This window comes from Mastigoproctus giganteus, chromosome 5 (genome assembly GCF_048544385.1).
Source record: "Mastigoproctus giganteus isolate SK-2022 chromosome 5, ASM4854438v1, whole genome shotgun sequence".
Lineage (NCBI taxonomy): Eukaryota > Metazoa > Arthropoda > Arachnida > Uropygi > Thelyphonidae > Mastigoproctus > Mastigoproctus giganteus.
In genome coordinates, this window is record NC_143579.1 from 229,984,666 (window position 1) to 230,008,545 (window position 23,880).

A 23,880-nucleotide genomic window follows, 5' to 3' on the forward strand; every position below is an offset into this window, starting at 1 on the left:
TATATATCAAAATAATTTTTTACATCCAGTTCCTTTGCCACTGTATCATAGTATCCAAAAAGTTGGTCAGACAAGATCTCCCCTTAATGAACTCATGCTGCGACTGAAGTATAACTGCAATCCTGTCTTGATGGTCCTGCATCACTTCTTTAACCAATGACTCCATTTTTTTTCCGGGAACAGAAGCTAACAAGTCTATAGTTACTCATGCCACCCTTTGTAAATTAGCATTAGCAGAGGCATACAATGCAAGAAAGCAAGCTTATGCAGTATCAACCAAAAAAAAAAAAATGTTCCCATTTCACCCCTCCATTCATTCCAAATGCCTGTCCAGCTCAGCCTTAAATTTATTTAGGCTATTAGCTTCCACAACAAAAGATAGAAGCCTGTTCCACCAATCAACTACCCTCTGGCTAAAGGCAAATTTCCGCCCATCTAGTCTACAATTATCTTTCCTCAATTTGAAACTGTGCCCCCTCAGATTCTTAGTCTGAGCAAGAGGAAGAATCCCAAGGTCACCAAGGAACAATCCCAAGGAAGATCACCTCGCAGGTGCCTACTTTCCAGGTACTGCAATTTTCAGAACTTAAGCCTTTCTTGGTAAGAGCACCCATTTGTTACCCTCACCAATCTTGCCCTTCTTTGTACTCGTTCTAGCAACTCTACATCCTTCCTAAAATGAAGCCTCCAGACCTGTATGCAGTACTCTAGGTGTGGCCTGACCATTGCCTTGTATAACAGGATAATCACCTCCCTGTCCCTGCTAGCAAAATTCCTATATATCATTGACAAAACCCCATTACCTGCCCTGGCAGCCCATCTGCACTGCTCAGCAAACTGCATATTTGACTGCACAATTACCCTCAGTTATTTTTCACTTTCCACTTTCCCGTGTGTAGTACCATAGAGTTGGTATATTTCTCTTCGGTTATCACTACCCATATGCAGTACTTTGCATTTGTCAATGTTAAATTTCAGTTGCCACTTCTCAGCCCTTCCCAACTTATCTAGATCCAGTTGGAGTAGCATACTGTCTTTACTGTCATTAACAACCCTGCCAACCTTTGTATCATCTGCAAATTGGACATTAAACCTGATATACCTTCATCAATATCATTGATAAATATACAAAACAACAATGGGCCCAAAACCGAACCCTGGGGAACTCCACTAACAATATTTTTCCACGAAGAGCAGTGTCCATTGATTACCACTCTCTGTCATCTCCCACTCAACCATCCCTTTATCCATTGTAGCAACTTACCCTTAATGCCATACCTCTCCAATTTGTACAGCAGTCTTCCATGTACAACAGTATCAAAAGCTTTCCTGAAATCCAAATATATGATATCAAAATTATTTTTGGCATTTAGTTCCTTTGTGACCACATCATAGTATCCAATCAAATTGGTCAGACAAGACCTCCCTTTAACAAACCCATGTCTTGTCTTAACTATTATTGCAGTCTTGTCTAAATGATCCTGTGATGCTTCTTTAACCAATGATTCCATTATTTTCCCCAGAACACAAGTTAAACTAACAGATCTGTAGTTACTTGTGTCACCCTTCAATCGCCCTTTGTGAATTGGTGATACATTTGCACACCTCCAGTCCATGGGGACCTCCCCTGATTCCAAGGAAGCTCTCATTATTATGGCTAAGGGTTTGCTTACTTCCTTTGCTGCCTCCTTTAATATAACTGTATAGATTCTGTCCACCCCCAGGTGCCTTCCTTATGTTTAACTTCAACAATTTCACCTCTACTTTAGCTCCCTGTTAGCGTTTGATAAATTTCTGGCACTCTCCTCATTGAATGACTCTTCATGTGTGAATGTAGATGCAAAATACTTATTCAGTTTGTCAGCTACCTGAGCATGATCATCAACAGTCAACCAATCTATGTTAAGTGGTCCAATCTGATTCATTCCTTTCCTTCTAAAGTTTATATAAGTAAAGAACCCTTTGCTGTTTTTCTTTGCGTCCTTTGCCAAAGATTTCTCGTAATCTGCCTTTGCCTGCCTAACCTCCTTTGTGACTTGATTACAGACTAATTTATACCTGCTATAGGCTTCTGTGTCACCTGATACTTTACATGCCTCATACATGCTTCTCTGCCATGAGCCTCATTAATTCATTTCACATCCATTTAGGCCTAAACCTTGAATAGTATTTCTTAGTTAGAATGAAAAGCCTAGTAGCCTCCAAAATTAAGTCCCTGAAGGATTCCCATTTAGAATTCAACGTTTGGTAACATCATCAGTTGATCCCACTGTACAGAATTTAAAAACTGTCTGAGACCACTGTAGTCACCTTTAAGAAAGCAAAAGCCCTTCTCTTTAGCCTTGATGGTAGTTACATCTTTTAAGTAATTCCCACATCAGTACATTGTGATCACTATCACCAGTGGTTCCCTTAACTGCAAATGCTTAATGCATGAATAATCATTGCAGATAATCAGATCAAGAGTATTACTCCCTCTGGTTGCCTCTCAAACATGTTGCTATAGAAAAGAGTCATCCAATAAATCCACAAAAGTCTTGCTAGTGTGCGAGTGACTAACCCACAAGTTCCAGTCAATATCTGGAAAGTTAAAATCCCCTATTATAAGACATTCTGATTTACTGGCCCACTATTTCTCTACACAATTGCTCATTATACTCATCAGATTCATTAGGCCTATAAAATATACCTACTCTCATTTTTACTTTGCCAGTGCTTATTTCACACCAAACAGACTCAACACTGCATTGTCCACCAACATCAATTGGATGCACTTCCTCAGATTTTGTGTGTTTCTTAACTAACAGCATAACCCCTCCTCTCTTCCTGTCCTGTCTATGCTTCCTGTACACATTGTACTCGCCAAATTCCAATTCGGCACTGCTTATATGTGTGACACCACATCTCTGATATCCCAACGATATCTGCCTTTGATGTTTTGACTAGCACTTCAAGCTCATCAAATTTATTAACTATACTCCTAGCATTGGTGACATGCAAGTATACATGCACCTGTTCCTACTCTTAGTTACTCTAACACAGCCCATGTATTTACTTGTTCCACTATGACTCCCAGCCATCCTGGAAGTCTCCATTACCTTGCTTTCCAGGCTGCTACTCATTCTAATAGAAGCAGTGCAAGAATCAATTTTGCCTCTGCCTGCGGCCACTGTTAACCTTTTAGTCTGTATATCCCCAAGCTAGAAGTTTTCCAACCCATCTAACACTGCCTCGATAGCATCAGCAAATATTCTTGCAGATTGAATTGAGGATACATTCGCACATCTCCAGTCCATGGGACTTCCCCTGAACTCAAAGATGCTCTCATAATTATGGCTAAGGGTTTCCTTACCTTCTTTGCTGCCTCCCTTAATATAACTGGATAGATCTCATCCACCACCCCATATGCCTTTTTTATGTTTAACTTCGACAATTTCTCTTCCACTTCCTCTCTCTCAGTTATTACAAAATCATATAGCTCCCCAATGGCATATTCAGGTATCACATCATAAAGGTGGCACACGGCAACCATCCAGGTATCATTGTAATTGGGGGATGGCAAACAGGTTTTTGAGGGGGGGGGGTGTTTGAATGCCTACTGCATTCATTTTCTTTAAATTTGAATTTTTGGTTAAGGGGAGCATATGCTCTCTCTGCCCACTCCTGAATATGCCCCTGCTCTCTGATGCTGAAAACTAAAGGGCTCTTCAGCTTTCTTGTGCTTTGTTTGTATTATGAGGCTTTTCAATATCATTTAATTCAGCACAAAAACATTTCAAATAATTACCATCTAATTTGTCTTATATTTAGTATCTTTGAGCCATTGATCATGGAAGTGTTGACTATATTTTTTGCTCATTTTCAAAAAGGGGCAAAATTACACACTATACTTTAATATGAAAATTCATAAGCAAAAAAAAAAAAAAAAAATTAGTTATCTACTCAAAGCAGTTGAACACACAAAATCATCACAAATGAAAAAGGAAAAGTTTTCATCAACACTCTGTTAAACCTATACAGAACAGTGGTTTGCATGAGGAAACGATTTAAGTTACTGCATCTATGTTTTGGGCAGTCTACTTCAGTAATTCGAAAAGTGAACCAGCATTAAAGCAACACTCCGTATTAGGAAAGTTAGACTGCAGAAAGTCAAATTTCAAAGAAAGGAGGTTGAAAAGGAAATTCATATTATATCTTTCTCTGATTTATAAATGATTCACCAACAAATTTTCAATAAAAAAAAATTGACCATCAGAGTAATAAAATTACAAGTCATTCTGTCAAATTGTAACAAAATGCAAAGAATAGTAAAAAAAAAAAAAAATAAATAAATAAAAATATATCTAGAGCAATGGGTAACATATATTAGTATTGCAAACTATACAACGTTTGATGATTGCCAACGTCATGGACTATTCATAATTTGTGAATGGTCCACCATGTAAACTTATGAAAACTGGAATAATAAATTCACTTACATTTTCAGCTTTATATCACAGGATAGAAAATAATGGTTGCAATGGTAATGGGTGAATATTTTTTGTGTTCTTGAAAATGTCAAGTGAAATCACTACACTTGAAACTGTAGAATCACTGAATAGTAGATGATGCTTGATAACAGCTGCAGAACTTTCTCTGCCAATACAGCAAAATGAAAATATCCGTGATTGGCTGAATTTTTTTGTTCTGTTTTTCCACTCTCTTTTACCCCAGTTTCTCCTTCAAGCAAGTTTGCAAAAATTTTCCCATCATAAGCAAAAACAGAACAGATACATATAAAACAGTTATAAAATGTATTAAAAGTGACAAAGTCCAGTCCTATTGGCTATATAGAAAGAAAGTGATTGAGAAGGGTAGAATGTTGTTGTGAAAATGAACCTCAAAACCATAAATTTAATGAAACTGCATGCTTTAGAATGACATGTGGGGCAGACAACTTGTCAATGGAGATGCACTAATTTTGGGGTGACTGAAGTAGACGTTTTACTCTTCCTTGTCATTGTTTAATCAGCTCCATGAACACCATGGTTTTTTTTTTTTTTTTGATTTGGTAGTTGTTGGCGCATCGGCTTCTGTGGCCATATTGCACCTCCCAAGGTTTTTGCAGTACTTTGATCCAAGCCCGAGGCGGGAATCGAACCCGCGACCTTTGGGTTGCCGGGCAGGTACTTTACCCACTCGGCTAGCCCGGTCGGCATGAACACCATGGGACGAATGCTAATTCATTCAAGTGTTCCTCCCAATGCACCGATCACTTACAGAATCTCATTGACATACACGAGGATAAAAGGATCGGCAATTTAGACGTCTCTCTGGTTAGCATACTAATAACTCATTCATAGTCCTTGAAGTTTTTCGTTTCAGATAAACAAAAAAAGGAAAGGAAAAGAAAGCCAAATCTAAGGCACTAAAACGACAACACTGGCCATAGATAGACATCATGCGACAAATTTGTGTATTGTAAAATAAAACATATTGCCCTCCGACAACAATCCGTGTGCCCACACACAAAATATGTAAAATAAATTCAACACTAGAATAAAATCAGATGTGATGTATATCTATATTTGGCAATCATTTTGCAGAATATTTCACACCTTTTATTTGCTACTATAGGAACTCCCCGACTTACGTAAGGGTTGCGTTCCGCTACGTAGGTCGGAATTTCTGTAAATAAGCATTTAGGGAAATTTCGCACTCACAACTATGCATGGCGAATTTGATAGAAGCAAAAAAAATTTTTGACAAACATTTCTTTTTTAAATGATTCACAAGTTAGTTAGTTATTTGGTTTTTAGGAGCATTAGCAACTAGAGCCATATTGCTTCGGGGATATGCGGTTGTCATTCCCTGACTTTTCCACATTCTCCGTATTTGGTGGTAACGGGTTCGAACCCCAGTCTAATCAAGAAGTGTGTGCTATGCACTGCTGCTCCTGCCCACCTGGCTACGGAGGCACCTTGATTGACAAGTACACTAGTGTTCAAAGAAAGTGCATCACCTAGGAATTTCAAATTTTTAACCTTTTTTTCGCAATGGTATGTTACATTAATGACTAGCATCAAAAATAGAAATATAAACAAAAGATATTTATTAATAGTTAAGGCAAAGCTAAGTAATATTTGACAGGTGCTCTCAAAATATTCCAAAATGAGCATTTGCAACCTTTATACAACAGTTTTGGTAAACACAACAATTATGGCTGAAATGTTATCAGAAGCCCTCAATTTGTTTCAGTTTATCATTTAAAACGGAAAACAAAATGAAAAGTTCACCGGGTGCAAACTAATATTTAGTTGAAACACCTCTGGCCCTGATGACAGCAGCACACCATCGAGGCATTGACAAGATCAATTTCTGAAGATAATCAACTGATAGTTCTTGGTTCCAAACATGAATTATGGCTTCCCAAAGTTCACGAAAGGTCTTTGATTTCTTTATGGAAACTGCAGATTCCACAAGATGCCAACAGTTCTCTATAGGATTCAGGTCCGGGCTGTTTACTGGCCAGCTAAGAGTTGTAATGAACTGTTCTTCCAACCATTTTTCCACCTATAACAAATGTAAACACATTACTGTTGAACCTCTAACGTAGAAATGAAGCTAAAGTAACCAGAGAAATGGCTACTTACACTTTTTGCCAATGACAAGGAGCAGAGTCATCCTGAAAGATGCAGTTACTTGGCAGGTTGAAATGGTCTCTAATGGTTGGCAGCAATTTGCCTTCCAATATAGACAGGTATCCATTGGCATTTAAGAAATATTTTATAAACTGCAGGTGACCTATTCCGTGATACGAAATGCACCCCCATATCATTTGGCTGGTAGGGAATTTCACTGCAGACACCATACAGTCTGGATGGTATTCTTCACCTTGTCTATGGCAAATAATTTGTCTCCCATCAGAGCCATGCTGGTTGAATTTCTTCTCATTGAGAAAATAACTGACTTCCACTGCTCAGGGGTCCATTTGACATATTCCTTACACCAAATTAATCGGGCCCTTTTCATTTTTTGTGTGAGAAGGGGCTTCTTAGGACGACGGGCTACAAGTCCATTTTTGAAGAGGTGTCTTCTGACTGTTACTGCACTTGCTACTACTCCTGTATGTTATTTCCATTCTCTTTTCAGCTCAGATGAAGAAGCTTTACAGTTTTGGTTTTTAAGGCATAAGCAGTTCAAAACACGGTCCTGTTTTGGCATAGAGACTCGTTTGCATCCAGTTCCTTTTTTCCTATCAGCAGAACCAGTATTCTTGAGTTTGGAAAAAAATCTACTCACTGTGAACTGATTACAAGACACTATAAGCAATATGACGGGAAGAACATCCTTCCTCACATAAAGCAACAATAGCACTCTTTCTTCGTGGCATCAACTGCACGTAACTCACCATCCTGACACAATCAAAGACGTCAGCTGTTACTTTAATCCTGACATCAGCTGTTACTTTCAGCTATATAAGCACCCTCTGCAACTTTTGTCGAGCATGCTTATATAACTGAAAGAAACAGCTGATGCAATATTACGTCGTCACCGACACGTGTCAATCTTATCTGATGCAATCTGTAAGAAATAATGCTATATACTTATGTTATTTGGATGACAATTACAATTTTAAGGGGGCATGCACTTTTTTTGAACCCCAGTGTAAACAAAATTATTCATTTTTTTATCTCATATGTGCGGGGACAAAATACAAAAATTTCAAAATGATAAAATTACAAAAAGAGAGGAGACAGGCATAACATCAGCAAGTTTTACCTTTCGAGCATCATTGCCAGAATTAACTCTCCAACTGAAAAGGAAGCCGCTGCGGAAGTTGAGAGCTGTGGAAATTTAGAAGGGGTTTTTTCTTACACATTTTTCACTAAATTTCTCTGCAGCTACAGAACCAGCACTGGCAACTGCACTGCATACTTTAATGTTTTGAAAACTAGCACGATGCTTGACTCTATTAAACCACCCATTCCTTGCCACAAACCTGGCTTGGGGTTTGCCGTACTTATCGTTATCTTCATAAATACTTCTTACTTCTGAATCTGATTTTCTATCCATATTATTAATAGCTTTTCCATCTTTGATATAGCACCTGAACGCTGTTTTGTGATCACTGTTGGGGTGGACTGGACCCCAGTGTAAAATTCGTTGATCCTTGAACATGTTCTTTTATATGCACACTGTCTCTTAAAATAGTATTCGCTGTTGAAGCAGCGAGACCTAATTCCGTGCAATAGATGACAAACTTTGTCCTGCTTCATATTTCTTTATTAATCATCTTCATTTCTAAATCAATTTTGTTTCGTTTCCTATCACTGCCGGCACTTGCACTTTCCGTTGGTCTCTTTCCTTCCCTTTACCATTGTAATAAGTAAATAGGAATGAAGAGAAAATTCAGAAAATTTATTTCACCATAATACCGTAATGTAAAAACCCACAGTAATTCATTCCAAGACCTTGGAAGTTGAAATTTTCACTATATAACTAAGCAATTTATCTCTCTAAAAGGTCAATTTTATAATGGAAATTGCACTTTCATCGTTATATGTTTGGTTATAAGAATCAATTTTGAATGCCTTTGTGATATTTTTCTAAAACACTTTCCCCGGAGGTCGCCACCATAAAACAATTTGCACTTTCCAGTTTACTGGACTTTTCTGTTAGCGCAATCTATTATAACCAGGTAGTAAACTCGATTTTATCGCATTTGCAATAATACAGATAACTGGAATTGTGGGTTTTTACATTATGGTATTATGGTGAAATGAGTTCCCCTTCACTGAAATCTTGAATCATATAAAAAACAAATTTTCAGAATCTTCTCTTCATTCCTATTTACTTATTACAATGGTGAAGGGAAAGAGATCAATGGAAAGTGCAAGTGCTGGCAGTGCCAGGAAACGAAACAAAATTGATTTAGAAATGACGATGGTTAATTAAGAAGTATAAAGCAAGACAAAGTTCATCTTCTATTGCACAGAATTAGGTCTCGCTGCTTCAACAGTGAATAATATTTTAAGGGAAAGTGGGTGTATAAAAGAACCCATTAAAGGATCAATGCATTTAAGATCAACAATGATCACAAAACAGCGTTCAGGTGCTATATCAAAGATGGAAAAGCTATTAATAATATGGATGGAAAATCAGATTCAGAAGCAAAAGGTGATTCAAGCAAAAGCAAGAAGTATTTATGAAGATAATAAGGATAAGTACGGCGAACCCCAAGCAAAGTTCGTGGCAAGCAACGGGTGGTTTAATAGTTTCAAGCATCGTGCTGGTTTCCAAAACATTAAAGTATGCGGTGAAGTCGCCAATGCCAATTCTGCTGATGCAGAGAAATTTTGTGATGTGTTGAAAAAACCCTTCTACATCTCCACAGCGGATTGCTTATAAGCTGGAGAGTTAATTCTGGCAACGATGCTTGAAAGGTAAAACTTGCTGATGTGATGCCTGTCTCCTCTCTCTTTTTGTAATTTTATAATTTTGAAATTGTAATTTTTCCTGCACATGAGATAAAAAAATTGAATAAATGATTCCATTTACATGTTCGTCACACATTTCTTTTTTGCTTCAATCAAATTCAGTGCACATAGTTGCGAGTGCTACAAAGCATTTAGGGAAATTCTGACACACAAAATTCGACTTACGTAGAGTTCTGCAGAAGTCGGGGAGTGGCTATACATTCATACTCCTTTGGACCCTTTCATGAAGGGGAAAAAAAATAATTTATACATACATGCATGCACACTGTCCACATGCATCCACTAAAGATTGTCAGTTTATATCTCAGAACATAATTATATATATATATATATATATATATAAAAAAACGTAACTGCCATTCTAGAAGATTGTGAAACAAATTTATGATCATTCAAAGAACCAAATGATGGAAGTTATGGTTGATATTTAAAATAGAAAGACTTGACGAAATTTGCACTGCTTACTGTCTCATAAAATATGTATATAAAATCTCAACCATTCCTCTACAGGGGGAAAATAGTGTGGCAGCAAGTGCCATAGGCACTAAATTAAGAAGTACTCAAAATGTTTTTCACTAAACTATATAATAAAATATCTATTCTATATATTACTACAGAAGCCATTTTTGTTGAGACGGCCATTGTAAACGACAGGCCTAATCGATCAGGCTGAAATTGGTGACAAATTGAAGATATTTCTTCCTAGGTGTGCAGAAAAATGGGAAAATATAAAATTTCCGAATAGTTTTATTTTATGGAATGGGTCAGTTTTGTCTACTAGTACTGCTTACCTTAGCCCCCGCTACCGCCATACTACTCTGACTGGTCGAGTTGAATGTACCCTGCAGCAAAGAAGAAACACATTTTCGTGCACCTGCAAATGCATCCAGGATCGGTCTCAAATATGCATTTAAGGATCCAAAAGATTTAATATGTCACAATATTGGCTTACTTAGTGAAAGGTGTGCTCATTGTCAAGCCTTACATTTTAAGTGTGAAAAATTCAGGGATCATTTTATTTTACCACGGAATATGGCAATTTCAGAAGGATTGATCAACGGTATGAGACTTATAGTCAAAGTCAAACATCAGAATTGTTTGGATCTAGAAATAATAACAGGTGAAGCTAAAGGAAAACGGGTACTCTTTACAGCAAGTAGATTTGACTCCATCCAATTCGACTTTGTCATTCTCATTTAAGAGACTGCAATTTCCTATTTGGCTGGCTTTTGCGATGATTATAAATATAAGTCGAGAGCAAATGTTTGATACAGTCGGAATTTTGCTTACTAACCCTGTATTTAGTCACGGCCAATTGTATGTAGCAATGTCTTAGCATTAGCATTAGTAGAGGCATATGATGCAAGAAAGCAAACTTATGCAGCATCAGCCCAAAAAAAAAAAAAAAAACATGCCCCATTTCACCCCTCTGTTCATTCGAAACACCTGTCCAGCTGAGCCTTAAATTTATTTAGGCTATCAACTTCCACAACAAGGGATGGAAGTCTGTTCCACCAACCAACTACCTGCTGGCTAAAGGCAAATTTCCGCACATCTATCCTACATCTGTCTTTCCTCAATTTGAATTTATGCCCTCTAAAATGATTATTCTGAGCAAGAGGAAGAATTCCATCAGCATTGAGCATGCTCAAACCATTCAAGGCTTTATACACCTCAATCAGATCACCTCGCAGGTGCCTAGTCTCCAGACACTGTAATTTGCAAAATTTAAGCCTTTCTTTCACTGCTTACTGTCTCATAAAATATGTACAGTATATAAAATCTCAACCATTCCTCTACATTTTCTACAGTCTAGGGTCAGATCATTCCAGCATGCTAAGATAAGGTTACCAGAAGGGCATAAGAATATAAAAAATGTCGTTTTCAAAGAAGTATTATAGAGACTGTACTACATTTTGTACGTGTGAAATTGTTATGCAACGTGCACATTTTGAATAATCGGAAAGATGGTGAAACGAAAGAAAATTTATAAGATTCCTCAGATAAAAGAAATGAGAAAGGATTCGATGCATACTGGCTTACATGCTCACCACAAAACACGGACTACATTTCTTTAGGACAGCTAGAGAAAAACCATGCTACCAATTGAGAAATTTTCGCAACGAGTACAGCTAGTTCATCTTTATTTCAGTACATGGTGCATTGCAAACTCAGTTTTTCCAATATTATTAGGATAAATTAACATAATTTTGTAAAAAATTTTAACAGTAAAAATAATGCAGTTTTAGTTCTTAAAAACTGTCACTTATTAGTTACACAGCTTTATAATTCATACTGAAAATTATCCATGAAATGATACAACAAGCAATCATGTCATTGATCAGTCTGATTTCTTGTGGAATCTTTTAATTTAGAGATATTTGCACAGTAATTAAAAAACATTCTTAGAGAAATGTGTGAAAAGGTTTATACAGTCTGACGATTACAATAAAGTCCTCCTATGATTCTGAATGTGATAGCATTTGAAATCACAGGAAAATCATTATTTTTTCAGGAGAAGGATGATCAAATTGTAACAGTGAATGCAGAATGACATTTACTGCAGAAGTTTTTACAAAATGAGTTAATGAATACTAGATTAGACCAGAATAGCATTTATTTCCAACAAGAATGTACAACACCCACTTCCTGTGCCACTATGCAAGTCTTGCATAATGTCTCTAATCATGTTATTTAAAGGTTTGTTGACATTAAATTGGTTCCAAGATCCCTGAATCTTAATGCAAATAACTTTCTCCCAGGGAGATATTTGAAGGAAAGTTTTTCACAACTGCCAGTCAAATATTGCAAAATTAAAAGAAAAGATTCCACAAGGTCGACTGATGAAAACCTGTAACATCATGCCATGAGAAATTTTCAGCATAGATAAGAAAGCTGCATAACTGAAGAGGGGACCTATTCTTAGGTTTTAAGAACTAAAACTGCATTATTTATACTGGATAAACAAATTTTTTCCCCCCACAGTTTGAGAAAATAATGTAACACAGCATTATATTTTTCTGTCATGGCTGACTGGAGGTACTTTTGTTCCTCCAATGCCAGAACTTAAGCTTATGCTATTTCTTTAGAAATGACTATGCTTATCCACAAATTGATCTAAAGTAACTAATATTGTTTTTTAATTGAATAACGTCACCCAGTAGATCCGTCCATTATTCATTAAAAACTCAAAAGGAGAGTGTTAATGAATAATGGATTCACATACTAGGTGAGATTATTTGATTAACAACAATATTAGTTGCTGAGGTCAACTCGTAGATAAACAGCCATTTATAAAGTGTATAAACCCAAGTTATATTATTGGAGGGAGAAGTGTTGAAACGTTATGTGTGTATATATATATATATATATATATATTGAAATATAGTGCCCAGCTTCTTTACTTTTTTTTTCTCTCACAAAATTATGCCAATTTGTTTAAATGATATTGCAAAATAAAAATCACTAGTTCACACAGTGTTGCACCCTATACTAAAGAATATTTACATTAGGAAGTGGGCTATTATGCATAATTGTCCATTGCCTAAAAGGTGAACTGTAAGATGAAAAATTATGCATACACAAACTCATGGAAAGTGTATAACTTAATTTAAAATTACAGGACGTTCTTGTGAGTGAGCAGGTTCATAACCCACAAGGAAATTATACAGACTAATGCATGGTTCCCATGAACTGAATGCCTGTGAGAACAGGTCTACTAAAGCTGCTTGCATTTGATGTTGGTTTGTTTGCAGGGAGGTAAATCCTACAAACAAACCATACACCTCTGTTTGAGACTGCAAAACGCAAACTTGAGTGGAAAGCCACTGTGACAGAACTTGAACAGAGACCTTTCCAAACAAGTGACAAAAGTATCACACCAACCCAGAGTCATTACCACTATATCAGTGGAAAAGAGATGGAGGGCGGAACTTAATCCACTAAAATACACCTGTTAATACGAGATGTTTTAAAGAGGTACTAGGGAAGTAACTAGATTTCAGTACCAATCATTTTGAAAACAAGTTTGATTAATCAAATCTTTGAATGATACATTGCTCAGGAAACTGGAATTCTAAAACAGATCCAAAAAGCAGTCTATTCTGAATCTCTTTTTTTGCAAACAAACTTTCCCATATCCTAAACTCAACTGGACTGAATTACAACTGTTACACACATTTTGAGAAGCATACTCCACATCTCTTTTTAAGTGTGTTACTGCTGTCTTCACATTTATTGGAAGATTAACTTTTTGTGGAACCGTGGGACACTTATTGGAAGAAGTGATATTACACAATGTGTTATTATACATGTTATACATGTTATTATCATTAGGTTTTAAAATGGTGCAACTTACACCATATTGCATTATTATGTACTATGTCTATAGTACACAATGGCACAATATAGTTTAAGTTGCACCATTCTAAAACCCATTCTCTCTGCTTGAGATTGGCTAACTACAGCATTAATTGAAGAGTTCAGAAATGGGATCAACTGACGATGTTACCAACAGTAAATTCTAAGTGGGAAGTATTCAAGGAATTAATCGTGGAAGCTACTAAAAGTTTCATACCTATTAAGAAATATTGTTCAAGGTTTAGGCCTAAATGGTTATCTAATGAACTAATGAGACTTGTAATAGAGAAGGAAAATGCATGGGATGCATATAAATTATCAAGCGACTTAGAAGCCTATGGCAGATATAAGCTAGTCTGTAATCAGGTGACAAAGGAGGTTAGGCAGGCGAAGGAAGATTACGAGAAATCCTTGGCAAAAGATGCTAAGAAAAACAGCTAGGATTTCTTTACTTATATAAACTCTAAAAGGAAGGGGATGAATCTGATTGGTCCACTTGACATCGATGGTTCGACTGTTGATGATCCTGCTCAGATAGCAAACAAACTGAATGAGTATTTTGCATCTACATTCACACATGAGGAATTATTAAGGTTTGAAAATGGCAGAAGGTTATCAAATTGTAGCAAGATACTTAATGATTTTGTAATAACTGAAAGCAAAGTGGAGGAGAAATTGTTGAAGTTAAACATAAGAAAAGCACCTGGGGTGGATGGGATCTATCCAGTTATATTAAAGGAGGCAGCAAAGCAACTAAGCAAACCCTTAGCCATAATTATGAGAGCATCCTTGGACTCAGGAGAGGTTCCCACAGATTGGAGATGTGCAAATGTATCCCCAATTCACAAAGGGGAATCAAAGGGTGACGAGTAATTAAAGACCAGTTAGTTTAACTTCTGTTCCGGGTAAAATAATGGAGTCACTGGTTAAAGATGCATTGCAGGATCATCTAGACAAGACTGCAGCAATAATTCAGACACAGCATGGGTTTGTTAAGGGAAAGTCTTGTCTAACAAATTTGATAGGATATTATGATGTGGTTACAAAGGAACTGGATGCAAAAAATAATTTTGATATCATATATTTGGATTTCAGGAAAGCTTTTGACACTGTTGTGCATGGAAGACTATTGTACAAATTGGAATAGAATGGTATTAAGGGTAAGTTGCTACAATGGATAAAAGGATGGTTAAGTGGGAGAAGACAGAGGGTGGTAATCAATGGGTGCTGCTCTTCTTGGACTAATGTTATTAGTGGAGTCCCACAGGATTCGGTGTTGGGTCCACTGTTGTTTTGTACATTTATCAATGATATTGATGAAGATATATCAGGCTTAATGTAGAAGTTTGTAGATGATACAAAGGTTGGCAGGGTTGTTAATGACAGTAATGGCAGTGTGCTACTGCAACAGGATCTAGATAATTTGGGCAGATGGGCTAAGAAGTGGCAACTGAAGTTTAACCTTGACAAATGCAAAGTACTGCATATGGGTAGAAGTAACCCCAGAGAAACATACCAACTGTGTGGTACCACACTTAAGGTGGTAGAAAATGAAAAAGACCTGGGAGTAATTGTGCAGTCAGATATGAAGTTTTCTGAGCAATGCAGACAGGTTGCCAGGGCAGGTCATGGGGTTTTGTCAATGATATATAGGAATTTTGCTAGCAGGGAAAAGGTGATTATCCCTCTGTATAAAGCAATGGTCAGGCCACGCCTTGAGTAATGCGTACAGGTCTGGAGGCCTCATTTTAGGAAGGATGTAGATTTACCTGAGCGTGTACAGAGAAGGGCAACAAGATTGGTGAGGGGAATGAAGGGATCCTCTTACCAAGAGAGGCTTAAGTTCTGCAAATTGCAGTGGCTGGAGACTAGGCACCTGCGCGGTGATCTGATTGAGATGTATAAGGCCTTGAATGGGTTGAGCACGCTGAATTCTGATGGGATCCTTCCACTTGTTCAGATTACAAACCTAAGGGGGCATAAATTCAAATTAAGAAAAGACAGATGTAGATTAGATGTGCGGAAATTTGCCTTTAGCCAGCAGGTGGTTAATTGCTGGAACAAACTTGCATCTGTCGTTGTGGAAGTTGATAGGTTGAATAAATTTAAGGAGGAACTGGACAGGCATTTGGAGGGAATGGCGGGATTTTTTTTTTTTGGCTGATGCTGCATAAGCTCATACACTTGCTTTCTTGCATCAAATGCCACTGCTACTACTAATACACATGACACAAGCCAAGCAATAATCTGGCCCAGAAATATCTCAACACATGAGTCATGCATATCAATATATTTCCTGAACTGTGCAAAAGTAAAAACAAAACTGTTTCTTCCTTAATTTCCCTTCCAACATATAGAGTATTGGTCAACCTATTTCTTTCACTTTGCCATGCATTCAGAAAACTAATGAATTGCTCAGTCACATTGTTAGTATGTGGAAATCGCAGAATAAATTCTGTTAATTTAATCAAATTAACCAATGATAGATATATCAATCAAACAGACAGGTGAAAGTAGGTTTTTTTGATGTCCCACGTAACATAAACAGAGATGTTTTTCTCAAATCTGGATATTCAGCAACCTGTCATGTTTTTTTTTAAATGAATTTAAAATGAACCTGACTGCACACTCCAATACAGAGTTACGATAAAATCTCATTAATACAAACTCAGTTTATACAAGCTCGTTTATACGAAGCATATACCATTCCCCTGCAAAAGGAGAGGCTTTTCTATGTAAATGGAACAGACTTCCATCCCTTGTCGTGGAAGTTGATAGCCTAAATAAGTTTAAGGCTCAGCTGGTCAGGTATTTTGAACGAACAGAGGAGTGAAGTGGAAGTGGGTTTTTTTTTTTTTTTTTGGCTGATGCTGCATAAGCTTGCTTTCTTGCATCAAATGCCTCTACTAATGCTAATGCTAAATATATTTATTTATTACAAAGTTCGGTTAATATGTATTACCAAGTTCGTTTTCACCCTGTGAAAAATAAATATTATTATTTTGTATGTTTAATACAAACTTTGGCACAATTGTCTGATTATTACACCTATTATTGCCTCTGGCCACCTGGTTCCCTGCTACCCAAAGAATGGCACTCACTTGTTAGAATTTACTTTTGTTTACAACGTAAGTGAACTTTGAAAAATATCATTGTGAAGGATGAGCTGCTAAATTAACAAAAGAATAAAAACAGTTTTTCTAACTTGTTTATATACACTCCCTCGCTCTCCATGGGATTAAGGTCACTGCAATTATTATGCCAGTTCAAACAGTCTTTTGATGCAGTATAATCTATTTTTTGTGCTATTTTATCTGAGCTGATGTCTTTTTTGGAACCTGTGTCTTTAAATTAATTTACTTTGTTTATATTAAACCTCATCTAGCAGTGTTATGGTGATAAATTTGTAGCCATAATACTGGACAGAATAAATGGATGGAATTAAGCCCTGGAAAGTAAACTGAAACTTATATAAGAGGCTGATAGGATGGACCAAAGCAAAACTGACATTGCAAAGGAATACAATATCCCTTTACCTATTTTATCTACAATACTGAAAAACTGAAAAAAACTTGAAGTGAGTGACACTGGAGCAGCTATAAAAAACAGGAAATGAATTCGAGGCGCAAAACAGGAGGAACTTGAAACAAACTTTTCAAATGGTACCAACAAATGTGTGCATCTAATTTGCCAAATCAGGTCCGATTTTTGTACAGTCCATACTTGAAAATTATGAGGCAAAGGATATTTTTAATCTTGACAAGACAGGTTTATTTCCTAATTTGCTGCCAAACAAAAAAATATGTTGTTTAAGGAGTCTTGTCATGGTGGAAAATTAAGTAAACAAAGGCTCACTGTTCTCTTATGCTGCAATTCAGATGGCAGTACAAAACTACGCCCGCTTGCGATTGGTAAGTTTTCCAAGCCAAGATGTTTTAAAGAAGCTAACCAAAGTTAACCAACTTCCCTGTGATTAAGAGGCCGATAGAAGTGCTTGGCTTATAGTCAAAATTTTTTGATCTTGGTTATCAAAAGTGGATAGAATGGCTTCGGAAAAAAGGAACATTTTGATGATTAAAGATCATCATACAGCACATTTTGCCAACACACTGTAGTTAACAAATATAGGGCTGTTGTTTTTACCTCCTAATACCACCAGTTTTATGCAGCCACTGGATCAAGGCATTATTTATACCCTCAAGAGAGAGCATACAGAGCATGCCTGATAAGGTATTTGATTAGCAACATAGGGGGGAACAATTTTCAGCCAAATTGGAATGCCTTGGATGCTATCTGTAACCTTGTTATTGCTTGGGAGAATATTGCATCAAGTATAATAATCAACTACTTCAGATAAAGAGTGGCTTTGGAGAGAATATCATAAAAAAACATGGTCAAGCAGATGAATGTGATAGCAACATTGAGGAATGGGGGAATTTGAAGGAGCATATGGAATTTGAAGAGTTTGCACAGGTGGATGATGAAATTGCTACCACATCAAAGCCAACACCAGAAGAGTTGCTGATCACCAAGCAAAACGATGAAGTTTTTGTTACTAGCAACAGCGAAAAAGCATACACTGCCATCTAAAAAAGATGTCCATAATGCATTGAGCATAATAGAGAATGTGTTGACCTGCAGTAAAGAAACAACTATTGCATTTTATAATGTCTGTGCTGTAATTAAAAATGCATACAGGACAAAAACTGCAAACAACATTGTATTCCTTTTTTCAATTAGATTAATTTATTAAAAAGTTAATGGTTTGTATATTAAGATTATATTATATATTAATATATTAAGATTTATATATTTTATAATACATAGACTTTTATATTAAGATTGTAATTCTTTTTACCATGATTCTAAAATATTGCATATATCAAAATATATATACCGTACTACTGTATTTTCATTTCCGTTAATTGCTTTTCTCTTAGTTTATCATACAATTAAAATCTTTAAAAAAAATGTGTTATTCCTATTACTGTATTGTAAGACAAAGCTTTTGTTTTTATTTTTCATTTTTATTATTAATTTATTTTTGATATTATTACTATTTATTATTATTCTTAGGTAAATACAGTACTATGTACCAAAAAAAAAAAAGGTAAAATTTTGACACTTTGGGGGACCTTGTTGCTAAAAACTTCGTTATTACAAAATGTGAAAATTTAGGTCCCTTGAACTTTGTATTAACAAGATTCAACTGTACTTTTTATTACATAAATAAATTTAAATTTAATGTATTTAAATTGGAGATTTATTTAAAGAGATGTCTATAAATAGGACGTGAGAGAACTGAATTCATTAAAATTTCATTACAGTAGTATTGAAATATTAATTTATCAAATGCATTTGATAAATCTAATATTTTTTTCATACTATATTTCTTCTAACCTTTTGACACTTTTATTTGGTTTTTGTACTTTGCTGCTTATTATTTCAAATAGCATGTTTAGCATTCCACCATATTTAATTAAAAAGCTTTTTGCTTTTTTTTTTTTTTTGAGGTGCCTCCGTAGCCAGGAGCAACAGTGTGTAGCACACGCTTCTTGATTAGACCAGGGTTCAAGCCTGTGACCACCAAATATGGAGGATGCGGAAAAGTCAGGAAATGACCACCGCATATCCCCGGAGCAATATGGCCTTAGTTGCTAATGCTCCTAAAAACCAAATGACAACTTTTTTTTTTTTTTTTAGATTATTCAGCAAGCTTAAAAACATCACCTTTCTCAATCTGTGAATGTTTAATAATAGAGTACAGCAATACTTCGCTTAGCACGGCTTCAAACAGCAAAACAGCACGATTTTCAATTAAGTTTAAGTCGAAAATTTACTGTACATATTAAAACTCATTCAATAGCCTAGACACATACTCTACATACATGCTGCATTGTCATAGCCTAGGTACGCTTAGATATATGCTGTGATGCTAACTCTATTGTCTCACATGCGCCAATAGCTCCCCTCAGGCAGTCAACGGCAACATGCAACAGTGTTCAATATTCTTAATTCCACCCTGCCGTGATAGCTTTTCAAACTTTTCATTTCATAATTTATTTTTTACCCCTTTAAATACGATCGAATATATATCTACATCTTGGCTAGAAATCACTGCCAACAACATGCGTTTTGTTTGGCAGAGTGTTTCACCACATTTGGCAAATGATTTCACAGGTTTTGAATTGCAAGTTCAGGCAAATCCCAAAGACATTGTGAAGATCGGAAAAGACTTGGGATTCGAAACTTTGGACACTGCTAATGTATGTGACTACATTGATTCGTATGGAAATGACTTAGATGATGCAACTCTCCTTGAAATTGATGAGCAAACTGCATATGAAGAAGAGGAAAACAATTCTGAAGTGGATAACACTGAAGTGGCACCAAAAGAATTTTCAACAGAAGAATTGGAGAAAGTTTTTCGGGGGGGGGGGGGGGTTGACGGTCTGCGAGGCTATTATGAATGGAGATCCAAATGCTGAATATACCAACAAGATGAGGAAAATTTTACAAGATGGGATTTCGATGCTACAAAGATTTGTATGCTGGAAAAAGAAGAGATGACTTCAGACTTCATTATTGAAATACCAAAATAAACAATAAAGCTTTTTTCTCATCTTTCATGATGTTACCGTTTCATTAATAAAATTTTTGCAGTATTTTTTTTATTTCAAATAATTTTTAATTGGCTGTCAAGCACAAATTGTTTATAAATTTATTATAATTTGTTTATACTGTTTCTCTGGTACGCATTCAATTAAAACCCATTATAATTATACCTCAATCAGCACGGTTTCACATAACACGGAACAGTTTCAGTACCAATTATCAGTGCAATGTGAGGTATTGCTGTATTTCATAATTCTAATTTAGTGCAATATCATTAAGTTCTTAGGCATTTTCTAATTTTCTCTACAATTTTACTCCTCTTAGTTTACAGCTCTGATTGTTATGCAGAAGAAAACAGTTAAGATGACAAATAACATTTATGGCCAGCCTATGTGCGTTATGATATTTTGTAGGATTCCAAAATATATTCTACTTTTATGATACCAACTTTATATATGTATACCTTTACTGTAACTTTTACAGTTACTAGCTCAGTTTTACTTTCAATACCACACTTTACATCCTGACAGAATTTAGCAGATTGATATGTAGTTTGATATTACAGGTTATCTCTAAAGTATCTGCAAAAAATAATAACATTGGTCAAATATTTTTCATCAATCAAAAAAAAGTGGACTAGGTAGATCTTTGTATGCTAATTCCAAATCTGTTTTTGGTTTTCCTCTATTTTGTTCTATTAGTTTGACAATTCATGAAATATTCAATAGTAAGAAAGGTGGGGAGAACATGCTGTATGAAGTAATGAAATTTTTGGATATGGCATGCAAATGGCAAGAATATACCCAACTCCTTGACAATGCCCCCTGTATATATACTACTTGGACTCCCTCCAGTCACTATCTGGAAGAGTAGAGGCAGCGAGATTATACACTAACTGATCCAGAAGCCTCCTAGAGAGTTACCAATAGGTTCAAGCCCAGTGGACTACCTAGTGGCCAGCCTGCAAACACCGTTTTAGAGCTGTATCGTCAAAATGTAAGGAAGATTGTCAACCATGATGTCCATCATAACCTCAAAAGACATCAATCATACTGCATGATGGAAAAGGTGGAGGGGTTGCCAGTGCTTTGCTCTGATGTGAATCCCTGGCCTTTGGCCATGATGGGACAGTTGCAACTATACTTATTTATCAATATTGTATTTCATCTAGTTGCAATTAAAGATTCTCTCTCTCTAAACATGGGTTCCACCACTGACTTTTTTCATTAGCTGGATATGAAAGTATATATTATGGACACCGTTTTTTGTTTGAATCTGTTCCAAATTAGTGGAATAAACTAACCTGATCTCTTTTCACTAGCTGAATAATAGTCTATTTAAAAAACCATAGTTCATTGGCCCGTACACTATTTCAACCATGGTGATTAGCAGCCTATGAGAGCAACTAGTGGGCAGAGCTAGCCCTGTCAATCAGATCTCATTGCAAACATCCATGGGATTGCATCCTGTATTCTCAAGATTAATCATAGTTTGTTTCCTCTGCCTGTGGGACAACCATCTGTAGACCATTACGTCAGATGCGAATGGCCTCAAAGAGGCACATACGAGTCAGGAACAAGTAGAATGCAGTATTAGTGAATCCAATGATGATTTTCCTTCCACCTCTCCACATTAAACTTGGCTAATGGAAAGTTTTGTGAAAGCAGTGGGTAAGACAAATTTGAGATTTAATTACTTAAGTGAAAATTTTCCAAAGGTCAGGACAATGAAAGAAGGAACCTTTGGGGAAATCTACATGCACTAGAAAAATACCAAGAACATATTTAAAATTAGCGTGCAAAATTGGTTTTCAAAAGTACATTTACATCTTTGATGAATAAAAAAAAGTTTCAATTCTTTGGCAAGTGTAATTTGTGCAAGACTCCATGAAATTTGACAAATTATTAGGGAAAATTGGCAGATGAGGTGGATAGATTTTTTTTTTTTTTGACTGATGCTGTATAAGCAGGCTTTCTTAAAACGTTTATTCATAAAAGGTATTGTGTCTGCTTGATTCTTATTTTTTTATTTTATTTTTTATATAGCCATCTTCGCTATATGATTATTTATTTAATTCAAGTGAGCATTTATTTCCTATGCATCCTTATTTTCGTCGGCAGTTTTTTTTTTTTTTTTTATCCTGCTCATTTTCGACATGGGCGTATTTAATTAACTAGACAACAATCACATACTTCATATCAACAGCTGTCAAATACTGCGTAAAGTGACAGACAGGTAACCGCCCCTCACGTTAGAATTTGAGAAAAATGCTCATTATATACCATGATTCTTCAAATGAAATTATTAAATTACTGTCGATTAATTTTCTTTTTTTAAATACGGAATTAGTAATTTTTCAACCCACTTCCCTTCGTAATTTTCATACATCACTGGTGAATGTGGGAATCTTAATGACTAGGAGCCAAGTAATAAAATCTTCTTAAAAATTACAATGCAAAATATATTCTATTGCTAAAGGTAAACCGTAATGCAGAATGGCCTGTGAAAATAGCAAAAAACGAAAACCGGCAACGAAAACTGTAATGATAAGTTTGATGGAAGGTGGTTACAGGTGCAATATGATAAACATTATTGCTCCTAGTGAAGTGTTTTCAAAAAAATTATTAAAATAACTGATATTAACGGACACAAGAACTTACAGAGATAATTTCACCAAACTGATTAAATGACGACTTTCGACAAATATAAAATAAATAAATAACAAATTATTCCGAAATTCAGTCTGTTTTTCGCTAGTATCACACAGCAGAGTGTAAATCTGTGTCACACAGTAGAGTGTAACTCTAGGAAATCGTTCTCATGCAGCATTACTACAGCAGTGGCTACAAAAACATCTGATGACCAAGAATCAAATTATTACAGTACAATTAAAAGTATTCAACACATTACCACGAGTCAACGATGCCATAGACAGGTCTGATATGTGAAACCACACGTCGATTCAACCATGCGAGGTAAAGTTACATGGTAGCCCGGTAGGAGCCAAACTTACTGGGGAAAAAAATAATAAATAAATAATAATAAAATAAAATAAAATAAAAAATAATAATCGATAACAAAATATTTTGGCAATGATTGTTTCTTGCTATATTCAACTTGTAATTTTTCAGTTAAACTGAGAAAATAAGTAATTTCAATTTATCTTTCATTATAAATTTCATTTACAGGAGCTGCGAAATTCAACGGAGGATAGAATGAAATAGAGCACTTGTCCAAAGAATCACGAGAGACGGGATGGTGACCAAGACTCGAAGGGACATAACAACAACGAATAAATTTAGTTATTTTCTAATAGGCATTGAGAGCAACTTAGTGTCAATAGATCATGTCTGCAAATTGTATTCTGATCCTTTTATATCTTTGTAAGATGAAAAATCAGTTTACGAAGCGGGAGGGGGAAAAACTC

The 23,880-nt window shown here is 35.8% G+C and overlaps 1 protein-coding gene across 1 annotated transcript in view; it reads right to left on the reverse strand.

Annotated features, from left to right (window-relative positions):
* AP-1-2beta (adaptor protein complex 1/2, beta subunit) overlaps positions 1-23,452 on the reverse strand; it is a 99,990-nt gene extending 76,538 nt beyond the window's left edge. Inside the window, exon 1 of the mRNA XM_090374445.1 lies at positions 23,364-23,452. Within this exon, the coding sequence (XP_090230571.1) occupies positions 23,364-23,382 (19 nt within the window). The 5' untranslated portion in view covers positions 23,383-23,452. The remainder of the gene's footprint in view (positions 1-23,363) is intronic.
* Positions 23,453-23,880: the final 428 nt, after the last annotated feature.